Below are 19676 nucleotides of genomic sequence, written 5' to 3' on the forward strand. Positions count from 1 at the left end.
AAATGAGTATTTCTAAACCAAGATCACAAGACCTATGAAAAAGAGTCCAAGATCCAGCTTGGAGAAACAGAGCCGTGCTGACCCTGGTGCAAGCCTGTCTTCCCAGAGATGACAGACCCTGCTCCCTCCCCAGCAGTGACAAATGCTCAGAAAGCCGCAGCCCACAGAGGCTGGTATCTGGGGGCAGCAGGCCCACATCAGCTGTCACCTGGCCACAGGCAGGTGTCTGTAAGCCAGTGACAGGCTCAGCTCACGGGGTTCCCAGGAACAGGGTCCTTCCCATTCCAGGACGGATCTAGGGCTCTCTGCAAAGGTACTGGGGCTGCCTCAGGCCTGGCTTTCAAAGCTCCTGTAAAAGCAAGGTCTACCTCGTGAGGCCATAAATTATCCAGCAGGGGAGCCGAAGCAGGCTGGGCCCCATGGAGAGAGGGCTGCCTGGGGCTCCAGAGGCCTGGTCGGGGTGGTTTGGTGCAGGGTCCATCCCCAGGGTTCCAGCCTCCCCCTCTGGCATACGCCCTTCGCAGGGGCCCCGTCTTCACTTTCCCCGGACTCTGCCCTACCCAGGCCTTGGCTAGAGAAAACCAGGCGGAATCAGGGCGGCCTCCCCAGGATCTTGGAGGCCTGCCTGGAGCCAATGAAGCAATCTACACAACTGGGCACAGCCCCACCAAGCAATATATTTTCAAACAGCGTCTACCCAAGTGAGGACGGGAAACGTCTCCAGTGATACCCGTGCTGTTACTCCAACTTGTGGGCAGTAAAACAGAATAACATGTGTAAGCTGCTTTTATTACCTATCTAGCTTATTAGCTAATAAAATAAGCTCAACATTAAAAATTTAACTGAAGCAATTTATCGCACCCAGGACTCAGGGCTCTGGGTTTCCCTCCGAAAGTCACCTAAATCTGTTACCTTTCCAGCCTTTTTACCTATTTAAATTTCTCCAGGGAAGGAAAATTCTAACCGCGTGTCCAAGTAAATGAACGTGGGTTTGATGTTGCCTAGCTAGTAAAGCAAAGAATGTCCGCTACTCAGGAAAAAGAAAGGGACACCCGTAGAGGAGTGACGGAACCTGGACAGTGCAGGGGCGGAGGGTGGAGCCTCAGCGGCACAGGGGAGGGCAGAGCACATCACGAGCTTGTCCTCTGGCTGCCCCAGGCCAGGAACGGACTCCGGAGCAAAGGGCCAGACAGTCTGGACTCTGGGGCCAGGCGCATGCTCAAGGCTCAGGATACCTGCCCCTCTTCTTTTGTTGGCGGGGGTGGGGACCTCTAGGCTGGGAGGGGGGCCAGAGAAATGAAGGAAATGCCATCTACAGAAGCAGCATTTCTGTTCTAAGGCAAAAGCAGCTCTGGGCACTGAAGGGAGGCCATCCTGCCCACAGAGAGGAGGGGCACAGGAGTCTGCCTGCCCGGAGGGGGCCACATGCTTCATGAGCAAGGCCAGCCAGCTTCCATCCCTTAACACGTCGCGGTGACCAATGCTTCCATGACAAGACGCAAAGACGAGAGTTAAACCGTACCACAAAGCACTGGAGGGTCCCCAGTGAGGACACAGAAGAGAGAGACTGCACCCTGCCCACCACACCCACCCGTCCCCACTTTGGGTCACAAGGGCCAACCCTCATCCCAGAACCTCACTGTCTTGCCCAGGCCTCCTCCGTAAGAACCAAACCCAGATGGCACCCAGACTCGGAGACTGTCCCATAGATAGTGTATTCACTCCAAGTTCATCTCATTCAAACTGGTCCCTGAGCTCAGTGTTAGCACAAGGCAGGACTCCAAGACACAGAGGACAGAGTGCAAGGGCCAGGGCATGTGGCCTGAGGCCTCGCCTAGCCAAGAGTGGGGATGATTACAAAGGTGGCACAGAGGGTGGCAGTCATACTTTCGGGCCTCGTGATGCTGACAGTTTAATCAAAGGAGTAAGGGCCTTCCCCCCATCTCTCACCCTCTGAAACCATGACCCGTGGTCCTGACCTCAGGGCCAGCATCATCCAAGTGTCAGTGAATCCCGGCCTGTGCCGCAGGGCTGGGTTCCGGGGACAGAGGCTCCAGCGAAGTGCTGGAAGGGGACCACCAGGGTTTGATGACAATGGTCTATGCCTCCCCAGCACCCCACCTCTCACCATCTGTCTGCTCCAATACTGCTAGCATTGTGTCTCTGATTTTAAACGGAGAGAAAGAGATACTTAAGAAAAAAAAAAAAATCAATTTCATCTTTCTTTGAAGAGGACTTAAAAAACAAGGACTCCTAACCCGCTTCTGGGCACTTCTGAAAGTGGCGCTCCGCCTCTGCCTGGGACAGGCCAGGACCAGCAGAGGCCCCCGAGAACACCGAGATGCTTGTGCAATGCCTCCCGCGGGGTTGGGACTCTTACCTGTGCCATTTTAGCCAGGTCGAGGGAAGGCCTCTGCTCCTGCACCTCCTCCGGGCGCCGCCGCTTGACTCCGACCTTCTTGTCGTTCAGGACACACGGCTGCGAGCGGCTCCGGGACAGCCCGCTGGAGCGTCTGGCCAGCTCTGGCGTGGAGGCAGGCGTGCTGCTGGCTGAGGGTGGACAGTACTCCGCGAAGGAAAACTGCTCGTGGGAGCAGGACAGGGACCGCTGCATGTCGAGCCGGCCCCCGCCCCCAGGACTCGGGTCGGGGCTCCAGAGGTCACCCGCCTGTCCACAGGCAGCCGAGCCTGGCGCCGCCTGGCAAGGCTGACCTCCGAATCGGTGGTGGAATCCCGCCTGGTCGTAGGGCGAGGACAGCGCGTTGGCCCGGGAGGGGAGGCTGAAGCTGGAGCTCCTCTGCATGGTGCCCAGGCCGGCGGAGTAGCGCGGGACGCTGCCCCCGCTGTAACAGCGGCGCTTCTCCACAGGGGTCCAGACCTTGGAGCCCAGGGGCCTCCACGATGTCCGGCAGCTGGACATTTCATCGGAAAAGGACAGTGACCGGCACTGGCGCTTGCTGGGGGGTGCTGAGGGGTTCCCGTTGTGGTCGCTGAGGCTGAGGTCTTTGATCAGGTTGGTCACGGCACAGGCGGTCGCGGCCTCCCGGTGCCACAGGGGGCTGTCCTGACACTTCTCAGGCAGGCACTCCCAGATGCCGGCGCTCGGGTGCCCGATCTGAAGAGGGCATTTCCTGTCCAGCTCGCGCCATCTGTCATTTTCTGAACGACAGAGAGAAAACAGGACTTGAGAAGGCCTCCAGGCCAGCCCTCCATCTCCACAACCAACAGCCCATTTTAGACAGGACTTTGGAGCCAGGAAGGCCCTTCAAAGCCCCTCCAGTCCAACCTCGCTTTATGGATGAGAAACGGAGGCCCAGAGCGGGGGTGTGAGTCCCACGGTGTGGAGTGAGGTGCAGAGCGAGGCCGGGGATGCACACCCCCGCCCCCGCCCCGGCCTCCTGGCGCGTCTTTCTTTCCAACAGTCCACACTGCCTCCTGGGAAAGTCCAAAACCACAGCTGTAACCCAAATGTTTTCCCCTCTTCTAGGTGGGAAGCCGACCTGCCCCAACCCTCCCTGGCCTGCAGCAGTTCCATCCCCACTCAAGCTGGGGCTTGATGCCCTGGCAGAAGACCACGACCCAAGAGGTGTCTTTTGGTACTTGGGAAGGTCATGGTCAAATGGGGCGGGCAGTGCCACGGGTTAGCTCTTCGGAATTCTATCTCTAAAATACTCGCTGACAACAGAAACTGGAAACTGTATTGATTTGTGCCTCCCTCTATCAAAATGCCCCATAATATCAATATCATCAGCAATGACAGCCAACTATGGAGCACCTTCCTTGTGCTCACCTGATTCCTCACCGAGATCGAGGATGTTTAAAGTGTCAAAATCTGCAGAAGCATGTCTTCGGCTGCACAGACACAAGGGCATGATTTAAACTTACATCGTCAGGTCTCTACTTGAACATATGAATAAATAAGCTAACCCCACTAGGAAATGCTGGCTTTGCACCTGACCCTTTATTTTAGTGAAATATTCAGGAACTATTTGGTGTTTTTCTACTGAAGAATCAGGCACTGTGCTGAGGACCTTAGGAGGGCACAGATAAACCTGACCGAGTTCTTGTATTCGAGTTTATAATACAAAAGCAAAGCTGAGAAACAGCATGTGCTACCAGGGATCCACATATTAGCACATTTCTAGGTTTTTTTTTTTTTAAAATCTGCACACATTTATGAACAGTACACATGAGAATACACAGAAAACTACGGCTAGAGTCCATCAGTCGTCAGGACAGAAGCAAAACGTGAAATGACATTCGGGCAGGTGTCTGATGCACATGGATTCTCATAGCACTTTCAGTGGTCACAGAGCAGTTATCTTGGATGGCGGCTGAAAGCCACCGGGTGCCCCATACGGAGGGTAAGAAAGTAGCCCAAGGCCACACAGCTAAAAATCGTCTGGAGGCTAACCCAGGCTGGCCCACGCCAGTGCCCTGCTCTCTTCACTACACCACAGCGAAGGGGAGCCCAACATCGGGGCTGCCCTCAGTGACCTTCTGAGTCATGCAAAATGGGCTATCCACTTAGACAAACCATGGTGAAACCCACGTGAGTGCACCAGTCAGCAAGGACCACAAGTCCATCTCCTCAATCGGGGGCCACTTCTTAAAAGACACTGAAAGACACAGCAAGGGACTGACCCTGTGCTCAGTGTCCGCAGCTACTGGACAGGTTCAAAGGGAATGACCAGTGAGGCTCAAAAGGAGCCTTCCAAGCCAAGATGAGCCAAATCGGGACTAAATGTGCCTGCTTCTTCACGCAGACCACCCTGCCACAGTCCTGAGACACGCCTAAGGGATTGGGACTCTGGACAGGGGACACAGGAGGAACCGCCCAGAGACTGTTCCCCAGGAGACTGCCTCAGAAGCTGGAGATGCGGGAGAGGCTCTTCCTTAAACCAGTTGGGAAGAAAACAGGACAGTCACAAGTGTACAATTCACCTCCTCCAGGAATCTTCTTGGGCCCTGGTACACAGCAGGTCTCCATGCGTGTCCCTTTAACAAAGTCTGATAAAGTATTTCCATAAGCTGCGTTTTCACAAGTAGCGTTTATCCTGTTCAAAATATGTCTTCACTACTCACTGCCCCTAGAGCAGCCGTGATTCTTCTAAAACACTTTCAATTTGACATTCGTCAGCAATTGAAAGATCAGTAAACTCATAATAAGGTAAAATTAAAAGAAATACAAGCTAACATCAACTGAGTCACTGTTAGCTGATTTACAAGAAGAAAAGTTATCCTCAGAAAAAAGGGCAGATTTGTGTAATGATGCTCTTCAAAGTGACACAAGTGGGCGCCTGGGTGGCTCAGTTGGTTAAGCGTGTCTGCCTTTGGCTCAGGTCATGATCTCAGGGTCCTGGAATTGAACCCTGGGTCAGGCTCCCTGCTCAGTGGGGAGGCTGTTTCTCCCTCTCCCTCTGCCCCTCCCCCCTGCTCATGCTCTCTCACGCCTGCTCTCTCTCAAATAAATAAATCTTAAAAAGAAAAAGTGATACGAGTGACAACATTATAAACACAACTAAAACGCCCTCCAGTCTGGCTGGTGACATAAACGATCAGGGAATAATAAGGAGCATGAAAACAGTACAGTTCCAAAGAATATTAATGAGATGGCGAAATGTTAATTACGTAATCCAAAGCCTAAAGAAACAGGATAGAAAAACTGGATAGATAGCATGATCCCTATTTTGTAAAATATGTATGTTATATGTGATGATTAAAAGAAAGTAAACCGGGCGCCTGGATGGCTCAGTGGGTTAAAGCCTCTGCCTTCACTTGGGTCATGATCCCAGGGTCCTGGATGGAGCCCCGCATCGGGCTCCCTGCTGAGTAGGAAGCCTGCTTCTCCCTCTCTCACTCCCCTGCTTGTGTTCCCTCTCTCGCTGTGTGTCTGTCAAATAAAGTCTTTAAAAATAAAAAGAAAATAAACCAAAATGTTCATAACCGAATGGGAGAGAGCCAGCTGATTTATTTATTTATTTATTTATTTCCTGTTTGTTTTGTTATAGTTTCTACATTCTCTTTCAGGACAAATGTATTTCCACATGTGTGGGGGACGTGGCCACTAAGCCGCCGGTGCTGTGCCAGGGTCAGGGCCTATGAGCCCAACCTCCACTGGGTTTTGCTCCTTCGGTCTTTCAGGGAGTTCCCTTAGAATAACGCTGGCCACCAACTTCTCTTTTGGGACAAGGCACTAAGGCACCAGATGGGCCAGGAATGTGGCTAAGGAAGGACCCAGCAGGCCCAGCCACAGAGCAGTGAGGGTCCCCACCTGGAGCCACAGTGGCCCTGCCTCCGGAACCCGAGGGTCACTACAGGCAGTCTCCATCCCAGGCCCTGGGAAACCCTGAAATTAAAAAGAACCGATCCCACCCCCAAAGGACACCACTTTTCATTCCATTTTAATTTCCCTGCCCCGGAACCGACCCCATTTCCAGGGAAGTCACGAAAAGAAAGGGGACCTCGGAGCCGGTGAAGCATGAAGGTTCAGTCCCCCTCATCTGGCAGTGCCCTTCCTCCCCAACGGCCACCCCGTGATCCTGGTGCTTCTTGACGGGGCCCTCAGGCCTCCCTACTCCAGGCTCACCCACTCACTGCCTCCAGAGAACTTCCCGAGGCCCACACTTGTCATGTCCGTCCCCACACAGCAGCCCGTGGCCTCCAAGAAAGAACAGAAAAGTTTTGACCTGCCGTCCAGACCCATCTACTCGCCGCCTGCCCAGTTCACCCCACTCCAGGCACAGCGAACCTCCTGTGACATCAGAAGTCAGAAAAGAAGCAGGCAGAATCGAAACCATCCTGGACGATCCCTGGAAGAGCCCGGGAAGCACACCCCTTCTGGTCTGGGGGTACACAGCCCTGAAAAAGATTCCTTATCAAACGAATGTTCACGAAACAGCTGTGGGAACGCACACAGCCAACATCTACACGCAAGAGGGGTAGCTCCGTCTGTTTGGGTCGACTGTCAAAATCCCCGGGGGGCCTGGGGTTGGATGGCTACTCTAACGGGCTCCTGCCTGCCTGTGGGAAGCACTCTGCTCTGTTGTAAGGGTGACCCTCTATGACCTTAGCAGTAAGATTCCTGTGCCTTGGGGATGACGAAGACTCAGTTCTCCACCAGGCCCACTGGTTAAACACGAGAGCTGAGTGTCTGCAGTCAATCTGTAGCTTGCCCCCAAACACCAGCTCTTTGAAGCCCTGACACCTCTGTATAGGCCTGCACTGTTCTCCTGCCTCTATCCTTCCAGCAAGAATCTCTCCCTCATCATTTAAGAGCCAACTCCAACATCACCTTCTCTGTTCATGTGCCTTTTCCACATTAGCCACTGGGCGCCCACAGCTCTTGGACTGACTTTCAATCTTATGGCTCAGATGTTAACTGAACCTTAATCATCTGTTTACACGTCTGCTTCCACGGAGCCATAAGCTCTTGAGCACTGACCCAGCGCAGCCCACAAGTGCCCAGCGTGGAGCCTGGCACAGAGCAGACTTTAGCCGGTGGTGGGTAGAGGAAGGAACAGATAATGTGCAGATAAAAGCTGCAGAGCCGGTCATGGTCGGTTATCTGACGCCATGAGCGCCACTTGCCCCTTATCCTTGGCCCCAGTAACCCCTCCTTGGCCAGCGAGGTCCACCCTGGGGGCTCTGCCTTCAACTTCCCACTTTCCCGAGGCCATGGACAGTTGCGTGCGAAGCGGCTGGGAGTCTGGCTGGCAGCGTGAGGTCTAAGATAGTCTGGAAACACAAAGCCCTGTCCAACACCGAGTGCTGCTACTGTGTGTCAACACCAGCCAGGTGGCCACTTGGTCTGTCTGAGGGGCAGATAATATTTTAATTGTTACTATCTTTATCGCTTGAAGAAGTACAATATCAGAAAAGTAAAAACAATCGAGGCTATGTTTAGCCCTTGTGTTTTCCCCCTTCGCTCAGGGAACAGAAAGCAATTTGCTGGGTCAGGTCACCAGACAAAAGAAACAGGAATAGAAGCTACTTTTTCATGGCAAACAGCCCCGAACTTCTGGCCCTGACGTCACTCCGGACAAAGGGCCCCGGCAGGGCTCCGAGGAGAGGATACAGGACACCCCCGCCCCTCCATTCAATACCACTCTGCACAGACAGCAATAACTCTGTCAGAAGTGACAATGGCCAGAGACCTGGGGAGTCCACGGAGCAGGGGTCACCTGGGATGGTGGGAGGGTGTGGACATGCGTTTGCACCTCAGCTCTGCAAGTCACTGACTCTCTCAGAGCCTCATTTCCCTCATCTATAAAATGAGGGTGACAGATAGGAACGACCTTGCAGAGCTATTCTAAGAATCAAACAGTTGCCTGGGACAGGGCCTGCGAGGGCACGCGGGCTCTGCCAGCGGCAGCACCATGACAAGGAGGACAGTGTTGGACGACGCATCTTCAGCCGAGGCTCAGCTCCTGTGCCCCTGGGTGCCAAGCTCTGGGGGTCTGGCTGGGGCGGGAACCTATACGCTCTGCACCGGTTTTCCTCAGTGTGGTTTTGTGACCCTTGGGTTGGCAGGAGCGCCCCTTGGGGTGACAAAATGCGATTCCCAGGCCCAGTCCTTAACTCGGTAAACAGAATCTCGGTGAGGGGGGCGCATTTGAATAAGCTCCTCGGGCTCTTTGAACTCAAAGGTATGGAGAACTGCTCCTGCAGGCTGCCCCAGCGCTGGGGTTCTCACGCCTCTGTCGGGGGTGGGGGGGTGGGGGGGCTCTCACTCAAACCATCCAGCCACACCCAGGACGCCCCTGAAGGCGTGACCCTTCCAGTTTCTACAAACTTGGATTCAGACCACCATCAGAAGTCGGTGCTTTGGTGTCTGTTTTGTTTCCAGCCGGTAATAAGAAGCAGAACGACAGAGAAGGAACCCTTTAACCCTTCACGTCCCTGGAGGGCCTTTTCTCACAGAAGGGGCGGGGGCCCAAGCTGCCCAGCACCTTCTGGGTGGAGAGCCACGCGAAGAGGCCTGGGAAGCCAGGGGAAGAGTCTGAGGCCTCCGTCCTTCCTCCTAGGACACCCAGCATGATGGCCCACAGCCTGCGCACCAGCCCCAGCCACACCCCCTCCGGCAGTCCCCTTTCCTCTCCTGTTGCTCCATTCCCCAGGGAGCCTATCTTCACAAGACCGAGATTCTTCACAGGTGTGTGTGTGTGGTAAACACGCACAAAGCTCTACCTCGAGACAGGAAGAGAAACCACGCGAACTCCTACAAAAGCATACCAACCATCCAGGTCTCTCACAGACGGCCCGACTAGGTGACCTCCCAGGTTCCACAACGTGAGGTTTGACATCTGAGCCTGAGGTCTCTGGGAAGACTCGCACCAGCTTGGGAGGCGCGGGAGAAGCCAACGCTCACACGCGTGGGAACAAAACCCCTGATCCCCAGCCTTGCTCACAAGGCACCCATCCTGCCGCCCCCGGACTGGGGAGGTTCAGAAGGCTGCTGAGTACACAGATCTAGAGCTCAAAGAAAGAAAACACTCGGAGAAGCACAAATAGCCTCTGACTTCAAATGTTCTTGTTTCCATTCCTACCCTTAAACTTGAAGGGAGATTCCCAGGGGCCCAGATTCTTAGGGGACCGCAGCCTTCTTCAGTTCAAAAGCCAGGAGACTTACAGCCCTGGACATCTGTGTGCTGTGTGTTACAGGCCACCTTATGGTGACAGAACCACAGCAGAATGTGGTTTCTAGAAAAGGCCAAGCACCTGAAGCAAAGACCGGAGAAGTTAGACTCCTGCAGCCTCTCAGCCTGGGTCTCAAGCCTCCGGCCCGCCCCATCAAGACCGGCTGACTCATTCTTGGACTTCACACCTATCTACTTGGGCTGATGATGACTCTCTCTCTCTCTCCCGCCCTGTGGATTGGCTGGTGCTAACTCGGCCTCAGGACTGCAGACTCTATGCTCGCTGTTAGGGTTAGAAGCTCCCTAGCCCTTTCAGTGGGAAATGGAAAGAGATCTTTCTGAAGGCGGCTTTATGAAGCCAATCTTACAAAAAAGAACACAGGAAAACCATGAAGGACAATGACCTGCGCTATCCCACAGGGGGTCACTGATTTTTAAATGAACTTCAGAGCCCCTGGCCCCCTGGAGTGCCTCTTTCCCTGTGTCATCAGAACAGAGAGTTCAAAGCTATGTCAGGAAGAAAAGGTTCTCGGGCTTTGCCTGAGCAGGCCTCGCCTCCGGTGGTGCCTCTCGATAGCGATGAACCATAAAATGTCAGCTGCGTCCTTGCTTCAGGGACAGGGACACAGGACACCGAGCTCCTCAGCTAAGGTGCAAGGACAGGGCATGAGGATGGCTGGAGAGGACACGCCACCAGCCCCATCCAGGGAAGCAAGGAGCCTGCCTTGGAGGCTGAGAGGCTGCTAACCTTCCGAGTGGTAACCAGGACCCTGCCTTCACCAGCTGGGTAGGGGTGGCCCATGGCAGCTGCCAGAGCTTCTGGCAAGCTGCTGTTCTTACAAAAAGAGACTTGGTGGGATCTCCCAACAGACAGAATAGAGGGGTAAAAAACACACCAGACTCACCATTAGGAACCTGGGCCTCAGTCTCCCCCTCTGTATGAGGCAGGGTGCCCACCCTGACCCCAGGGGCATCCAGGAATGTGGAGGGAGCCGATACCCCCAATGACAACAAGAGCTGTGAAGGGCCAGAAAGGTCACTTTTGCCCACCCTCTTTGGCACCCCCGTCCTGGCTGTGGGTACATGAGGAGCATCAGAAATGGGTACGTGCCTGCGATTCATCTCTGAGATGAACACGCAGCAGAGCTGAGGAGAGAGCCAGCAGCCGGGAGAACGGGTCAGGAAACTGCCGAGAAACGCGTCTTAACTGGTGATTAACCAACGTCCTGCCGGGCTCCTTGCTGAGGCGGCAGACAGCATACGTCGCACACACGCTACTCAACCGTGGGGCATCGCGGTGCACCCGGTCACATGAGTGGGGAGCCCGAGCTTCAGAAGAGCGTCACACCTCACCCAGGGACACAGCGCCCACCAACAGCACAGTCTGCGGTCCCAAGGCCACGCTCCTGCAGTGGGGCCGGGCTGCCCCTCGCCGGACCATCTCTCCACCTGGCAATGCACCGTGTTGGGTGGTGCCCGAAGTCAGTCCGGCAGTTGTCATTCATTCCCCTCCCTCTGGCACCACTGGGACCCCTCCGCACCCCAAGGCAGGCCAGCCTGGCTGAGAAGGCAGCCCGGGAGGCTCCCTTTTCACTTGACACTGTAAACAGCCATCCTGTGCCAACTACACTTTGCACCTACTTCCAGCCTGTGTTTTATTCCAGAAACACTGTCAGAAACCAATGCATGGTGCGAGGGGCCATTTAGAGCACTCTCTATAGACAAACCTTGAACTACCTTAGGGACTAAAAAAATCACACATATGCCCACGATAAATAAAAATAAATAAAAAATAAAAAGTAAATTTTTAAAAAAATCATTCCTCTGCATGCCTCTATAGGGATGTACTTTTAAAAATGAAAACAAAGCTCCCTTTTGCCAATTTCAGTTACTAACCTGTTCCTTGCTGGAGGCTCTGGTCCAATGGTCATATTCCAAATGGCTAGCCCCGAGAGACGGAAGCAGCAGCGGAGACCAGAAACTGGCCTGGGCAGCTCAGCGGCTGCTGTGACTGGCCCTTCAGCCTCGGTCACATGCCCGCTCTAAGAAACCGAAAATGTCCCACCTCCGAATGCCAGCTTTCTCATACGAGGGGCCGTTGCATTCCACTTTCAACAAGTGACAGAGTGAAAAGACCAAAAGCTATGAAATCTCAAAGTGAAATCTTTCCATCCTGCATGGCCCAACACGGCCAACTGGTTTACCCTGTAGAAATTAATACAGAGAGTGCCCCCGGGAACAACCCTTTCATGTACAGAGCAGAATTTAACAGCCAAGTAATTAAACACAGAAAGTACGGGCTTGTAATTAAAATGCTGACAAACCTGAACCAGCGCAGCACAAGCAGGACAGCTATAATATTTTTACAATTCCCTTTTATACATAATGCATGATCCTTCTGCTCAAGTTTCTCTATGTTCTCTGCCTGTGAAATAATTTACATTAATAAATAATTTATTACCATAACTCCTAAAGTAATTATGGGTTTCCATGCAATTTTTTTTTAGCATATGAATTGTTTTGTTCTCTGTTCATTGACTTGTATTTACACGACTTTTCCTAGTGGCCCTTCTGCAATAATTGGTATCGCATTTGCCTCCTCACATATTATTTGATTTCCAGGTCTCTCCTCGCCTGAGTGGTGAGGAAAATGGAATGTGTAGTGTCCATTGTCCCCGCGATACGGAACTCATTTAATGGGTGCAATTAGCCAAGGGTGGTGAGCGGAGCGTGCTCTCACCCCGCTTGCCCTGCTTCACCAAAAAAGATTAAACTGACACACGTGTGCCACTGGGTCAGCGCAAAGAAGCGTCGTGCAGGGCGAGTGACTGTTGACCTGGGAGGGGGAGCCCCTGCCTCTCCCAGCGCAGAGCGCTTCTGTCAGGTGTGGCCACGCCCCCTTCCCTACCCACTAGAGATCACGGCCAGCAGCAAGCGCTGGCCCGCCTGCCAGGCCAGCTGACCGGGGACAGGCCACGGCCCTGAAGCTGCCACCTGACCGAGGCTTCCCGTGTTAAGAACACAGGAACCAGCCATGTGGCTTCCCCAAAGAAGCCACTTGCAGAGGAAATCACCGCTCCGCACAGAAAGCGTTCTCGGGATGCTACGGGAGGGGAGAAAGGAAACCGAGAGGCAAACACTGTCTCTGCTACAAAGAGCCCTTCAGGGACCCGGCTGGGCTCACAACCTAATAAGGAGTGCTGGGCCCTGGTGCGGAGCAGGCTGGGCGGTGGCCGGGCCCCACTGTGCCCTGCTTCTGCCATTCACCCCTCATCCTGGCTTTGTTCTCTCCCCTACTCTGGGAAGGCATAAAACTGCTTCTTTCTATCAAGTTCCCGAACTTAGGGTGTGGGGGGGGCGGGGTGGGGGAGACAACGCTGGGGAGGAGCCCATTCAGCTCACGATAACAAAAAGTACTTAAAGAGAACACATTGTGGTGAGCCCTTGATGACATGAGTAAGGCACTTTATCTAAGTGGGCGTAGGGGAGGCTGGGCTCCTGGGAAGGGTGGCTTTTTAAGAGAAAGCAAACAGGCCGCTACACTCCCCACTCCAATGCGCTTGCCTGGATTCTCTTCAGAATGCTCAGGGAACTCAAACTTGCCCTGGCTTCCAGCTAGGACCCTTGCAGTGGGCGCTTGGGAGGGAAACGCCCTCAGTCATGGGGCCAACCTGCCCCCAGCAATCACAGGAGAATTCCACCAATCGGGGCCAGAACATGAGTTCATTATCTCCGGGAGACAGATGGGGGTTGGTGATCATAGTAATGGGACATTTTGTCTTGGCTGAGTATCACCCAGTCCTGGAAAGGCTCAAAAGCCTCTTGAAAAGTCCAGCTAGACCCTCCCAGGGCCGTTAAAAAGCAGGCAAGCGGAAGGTGAGACCTCACTGCCTCAGACGCCCTCCCATTCACGGTGCAGGTGGGGCCACACCTCAATGCGCAGGGTAAAAGGGCCAGAGCGGTCCCCAGAGCTTCCACCAGCACAAAGGCCTGGGAAGGCGCCCAGGAAGGGGATGCCGGCGGGAGGGACTGAGCTGGTGCCTTCTGTGTGCTGCTGTCTCTTTAAATCCTACCAGAAACTACAATCTGCAAGAGGAGGAGACTGGGGTTCAGGAAGGCTGATCTGCCCTCAGCTCTGAGGACCCCAATCCACAGGGAATTCTGTTTCTCGCTCTCTCGGCTCCACTAGACAGAAGCCCTCTTGAGTGCAGGGGCTGACTTTCTCCCTCTCTGGGCCAAGTGCCTGACAACATAGTACATCTTCAATAAACACCTACGGGAACAACCCGCCAAAATGAACCCTGGGGAACGAAAAGCATACGTCAGAGGGGCAAGGGTCTCCCCAGATCAAGGAGGGGCTGGCCAACAGAAGAGAACAGCCGAGGAGGCAGACGACAGGGCTCGGCAGACCCCCCACCGCCCGGGGCTGCTCCCCTGCTCCCTGGCCGTGCCCTGGGGCCAGCGTACATCAGGCAGCCTTGAAACGAAGCCCGGCACCTCCGGCGCCTCCACCACCAGGGTACGGAGCTGAAGTCCGGGCTGTCCCGAGGAGCTGAGTGTGCCCAGGAGCCTCCCTCTGCTTCCTGGCGGGACAAAGGCAGTCTCACCACCACAAAACCGAGCCCAGCCCATGAAGCAGGCAGTGAGGCAAGCCTCTGAGCCACGTGGCTAAGTCGCTGAGGGTTTGTTGAAAGCCGTTAACCACCAGAGGGGCTCAGTCAAGCCCTATGTGGGGACAGGCTTCAGAAGTGTGTCGCGGTGGGGGAACCAAGGCCAGGTGATCTCGCTATTTCCACGTCCTCTGGGGCTCTCCGACCAAGAGGACCACCTGGGGCTCTCCCACCAAGCTGTGGCTTGGGACTAAGAAGCAAACCATCTTTGTTCTCCCCCAACCTGGGCCCAACTCTGCCAAGGCAGCTCGGTGGGGAGTCGCTTCACAAGCTCTTGGTGTCCCCCTATGCGAATGGGGCGGCCTCAGCGGCCCCACAGCAGAATTGCTGCAGCGTCCCAGAGACAGCGTCGTGAGGAAGGAGCCTGGTGCTTACTATGACACACCCAGCAACCCCTCTGCCATCACCACCCCGTCTACCAGACAGAGTCTCAAGAAGACAAAGAAAACACTGCACACAGAGTCAAAGGCTGAGAAAAGAGGCAGGAAGACCTGACAGTCCTGTGAAGACAGGCCTGGGATCGGAAGGCCTACAGCAGTCACCCACCATGGGAGCTTGGTTGCTGCCTCAGTGCAAACATTCCAGAAACTCGTGCAGCAGGGTGTCCCCATGGTGGGCGGGAGCCATGGGGAGACAGTGGAAGGAGAGATGGTGCCCGATCATCTGGAGCTCAGAAAAATCAACATAATCAATACAGTCATCTCAGCCTCTCCCTTAGGAGAAAGAGTAATTCATACCTGCATGGGCACCGGAGACTGAGACAACCCTTCTGGAAAGCATGTCAACAATATGAAGCAAGAGCCTTCAAAATGTCCCTGCCCCCGGCCTCGGTAAGCCACTCCCGGGAACTCCTACAGAATAATCCAGAAGGCCGACAAAAGACAAAGACTTAGACGCGTAGTCACTGTTCGTCACAATGGCGAACAGAACACGGCCATTCCTCCCAACAAACAAAAGACAGTGAAATCGGTCAGCACCCGTTGATACCTAGTGTGTTACTACACACTCATTAAACCATACGGAAGGGCCAACGCTACCGCGCTGGGGGAAATAGGAGTACGGACTACCAAGTGAAACCAGAAGAAAAAAAGTTTTTTGTATATAATTTTATACAATCGCTCATTCATTGTGGACTTGGCCATGTAAGAAATTCAAAGAACATTAAAAATACACCAAAATATTAGCAGGCGTTCTCACCGGGTACTGGGACTAAAAGAGATTTTTATTTTATACTTTACACTATGGTACGTCGTCCCAATGTATCAAAGTGAACATGATTACCTTAATAACCAGACAGAAACTCTCAACGTTATGGTTGGAGATGACAGCTGTAAGCCACACCCCAGGGCCCACCGGCTCCCTGAGCCCCACAGCCCGGGTGCCATTCTGACACGGCCAGACCCGAGACTGCTCAAGCACAGAGAAGAGACCCCATGGCTGCTGTGTGTGCCTGTGTCCAGAAAGGGCTTCCAGCATCTCACCTGGGGGACTCAGGCCCTGGTGGAAGGACCAGAGAATGACTCTCCACAGCCACCTTGGTTACTCACCCATAATTCCACAAGAGAAAAGTGTCGGTCCTTGACTCATCTTCTTTGGCGTGTGCTGAAAACAACCAGAAAAGCTATTCACTCTTCAAGTCATAAGAAGCACGTTTGTACATGACCCTGCACTGATCCCTCGCTAAAGTCACAATTAAAGGGGTAACTGCCTTCTGCCAACGTCAGATTAGGGAAAGGAGAAAAAAGCATTCTAAGAGGCAACATCTGCCCATAATTAGACCTGGGCTCTCCGTCCAAAGTCTCCAGTGAGTTATGGAGTCCATCAAGTTAATGGCTTCAAAACACACACAAGAAAGCGCCACGACTTCTGACACTTGGGGATTTTTCCATGTGAGTGCTGGGTGGGGGAGGGTGCGGGAGGAGGTGTGATGCACACGGTCACGGAGCTGGGTTGTAGAGAGGCCACCCCACAGCGCAGGCCGGGAGAAGAGGGGGCCTCTTGGTGACAGGAGGAGCCCCCAGGGAGAAGCGGAGGCCCGTCTGCCACCCCAGCTCCCTCCCTCCCCGGAGACACCAGGAGAACAGCAACTCATCCTCTCCACAGAAGCACCAGTTAGAGCGCAAGCGGGGGGCCCTGCACCGTGCAAAGCTGCTTTGCTGCAACAAGGAGGCCCCCCAGGCACTCTCCCTGAACTGAAACAGAAACTCCGAGGTTATGTCTGGTTGCAGCAGAGAGCTAGGGTTTTGAACTCCTTGGCACCATATTACAATGGCTCCCCTTCCCACCATAAGGATCCCACCATAAGGATCCCATGCCTCCCCTCAAGGCCCACACCGAGCCTCACAAAATGCTACGGCCACTGGGAGAGGGACAGGCCAGTTGGGCCCTAGGCTCCAAGACTAGGCACTGCTCCATGGCTACACAGTAACCTGAGCACAGAGAACATTCTGGGCTCCCCTGCGCTAGTTGAGGCATGGGTCAGGTGGCCTGTTCTGACCTCTAGTGAGGCGGAGACGGTGCCCACTGGGGCTCTAGGCAGAAAGGTCTGCCTTTCTGTTCCTAAGACCCATTCCCTCCTTCCTTCCTTCGCCCACTCCTAAGTACTGGTGATTATTCACATGCGGGCTGCACCACGGCTTGAGCCCATGACGGGGGAAGCAGCTCTCTGTCCCAGAGGAGTCAGCCTGTCCAAGAGAACTCCGACTTCTGAGAGGAGCCCCAAACACCAGGGACGCGCAGGCGTCCTGTCTGAGAGTGGGCGGGAACCCAGGCCCTGGAGCTCTGGGGCCTGGAAAGAGAAGGGCGGAGGTGACCAGGAACGCCCGGCCCTCCCAGATAAAAGGGTGGCGAGTGCCCGTCCCCGGCTCCCTGACTCAGAGACCTTTGCTCTTGGTCAGCCATGTGCTCACCAGCCTCGTTGCTAAGGGTCCTTCCTGCCCAGCCTGGGACACAGAGGTGAAGGAGGCCTGCCTGGGCCCTCAGGAAGCTCACAGTTCACGGAGGACACAGTCCCACAAACCATTACACTACAGGGAGTGTGGGACCAGAGAGGAGACGGCCCAGGCCAGGGTGCTGGGGTGCGAGAGGTCAGCCCTGGCTTCCTCTCAAGGACCAGAAGACGCCTATAAGCAACAAGGCGCCGGGGCGGGCCTGCTCTGGTGCCCTCCTCAGCTTCAAATACTCGTTGTGTTTTCAAGACAGGCTGTCCTCCTGGACTGAACCATCCCATTCACAGTCATCCGGGGAATTATTTGGAAAAAGTGAAAGACGGCTGCGTCTGCCTCCCTCCCAACTGACGTGGTTGATGCAGCGGGATCCGCACAGAAAGCCCACAGCCAAGCCACCGAATGGAGAATGGGTGACAATGACTTGAGAGCCTACCTCCACACCACAGAGCCCCAAACAACCAAGCACACAGCCCGTGGACGCCAGGCAGGCTCTGCTTCCAGGGGGATGGTGCAGAGTCATGAGTCGGGCTCTGCCAAGGCCAGGGTCCTTGGCAGCCAAGGGAGACAACTCTCACTGCGAGAACACCTTGGCGCCAAGCAAATACCCGCTGAAGAACCAGAGTCCCCAGCCCACACTTGGGTTGAGGGGGCAGGTGGCCAAGCGAGCCAAGGCCAGTGGCCCACAGAAACCCAAACCCAGATCGGGCCGGGGAAAGCAGAAGACAGCAAGGATCCCGGAGCCGGCTGTCTGCAGCATTGGCACGCAGGCCCACCGAGGAGGGCTTGGGGTTTACAGACAATAGGAAGTGAGCCAGGGAACCAGCCCGCTGACCTGTCCTTCCACAAAGCCAGTGTGCTCCAGACAGAGGGGCAAGGTGGGGCCCTCCAGATCCGGGCCCTCCCAGGGACTGCGGTGGGCACCAGAGAGGCTGGGGTCTGGGCCTATAGAGGGGAGCACCGGGCCGAGCCACAGGGACTCCCAGGCTCTCCTGGCTCATGCATTCATTCCCTCAGCAAGGATCAGGCCCTGTTGGTTGCAGACCGTTCATTTCCCAGGCTGGAGGACTCACACTTGAAATGGGAGTGCTTCTCACTGTCCCCCGAAGCCCTGCTCCGAGCCACCACCCTCCACGGGGAGACCGAACCAGCCTTCTAGCTGGTCCCGGGGCCTGTGTCCTGGGCCCACCTCCATTCTCCACCCAGAACCCAGAGGCCAGCTGAAGTTGCTCTTCTGCTCCCGTGACGTCCCACAGCCACCAGAACAGAACCCGGCTACCCCTCCCCCCACAGCCACCCAGCCCGTGAGAGCCGAGCCTGGGCACAGGAGACATGTGCAGTGCTGCCACCTCAGGTCTCTCCATGACCGGCTCCTCACCAGGCCACCTTCCCTGACCATCCCAGCCAAAGGGCACCCTCCCCACCCACACTCTCCTCTTAGTGTCCGCACCGCCAGCGTCCGTTCTTTTGCTTCTGTGCTTACTCTCTGCCCCTGAGAATGAAGCTTCTTAAGGCTGCCATCTTGTCCCAGCACAGACTAGGCACCACGTGACTATCTGGTGACCGACAGCGATGGCCACCTGTCTGCCCACGCTTATCTAGCTCCTGCCGCCACTCACCCAGCAAATGCAGGGCCAATGGAAACAGACTTTCACTGGGCAGAACTTGCCACCTCCCCAAATCGATGGGCTCATGCCAAGTCAAAACTCGGTGGAGAAGGGGAGAGAGCACCCGCCGGACAGCTGGGGAGTAAGAGGGCAGCAATCACTCACACTCAGATCTCACGACGTGAAGGAGCACCTCCGCGTCCCCTGTTCTCAGTGAGCTCCCTGCCCGCTCTCTCATGGAGCACGTGAAAGTGGGTGACCTCCTTCTGTCCTCAGCACCGACTCCTACACTGGGACTCCTCCCTCCGCACCACACAGCTTCTCGGCGGGACGACGCCTCCATCTCTGCTGACGAGAGACGGGCACGGGACGCTGGCGTGGCCGACCGGGTCCTCTTTGCTCTGGGGCTCTGAGCCTGGACTGAAGAAGTGCGGGGGCTGCTTTACCCAGTGGGGGTCCCCCAGCCTGCCTCGAGCACCTGCTTCCAAAACCCTCCGAGCTGCCCTGTCCCTGACCTTTCTGGGGCCCCCCTCGCCAGCTCTCCCAACAGCTTCCCAAGAAGTCAGGCGCAGGCATACGCTGGCTGCTGTCGGGTTTCTCTGAGCCCAACATCAAGGTCCCCTCTGGGCTCCAGGCTGGCCCGAGCCAATTCATCCCCGGTATGCCCAGACTGTGACAAAACCCCTGCTGGTCTGTACCAGTCTGCAAGCGGCCTTCCCAAACTTCACACCCGCCGCATCACTGCAGGAGGACGGGCCGGCCCGAGGCCTAGCAGGCTGTGGGGACTCCAGCCTCGGACTCCCACGACACTCACCG

General features: G+C 55.3%; 1 protein-coding gene across 2 annotated transcripts in view; it reads right to left on the minus strand.

Annotated features, from left to right (window-relative positions):
- Positions 1 to 19676, minus strand: part of FAM53B (family with sequence similarity 53 member B) — a 72075-nt gene that overhangs the window by 48215 nt on the left and 4184 nt on the right. For both annotated transcript variants that reach the window (XM_032312300.1, XM_032312299.1), the window contains exons 2-3: positions 15856 to 15910; positions 2381 to 3159 (exon numbers count right to left, since the gene is read on the minus strand). In XM_032312300.1, the coding sequence (XP_032168191.1) occupies positions 2381 to 3159; positions 15856 to 15910 (834 nt within the window). The remainder of the gene's footprint in view (positions 1 to 2380; positions 3160 to 15855; positions 15911 to 19676) is intronic.

This window comes from Mustela erminea, chromosome 14 (assembly GCF_009829155.1).
Source record: "Mustela erminea isolate mMusErm1 chromosome 14, mMusErm1.Pri, whole genome shotgun sequence".
Classification (NCBI taxonomy): Eukaryota; Metazoa; Chordata; class Mammalia; order Carnivora; family Mustelidae; genus Mustela; species Mustela erminea.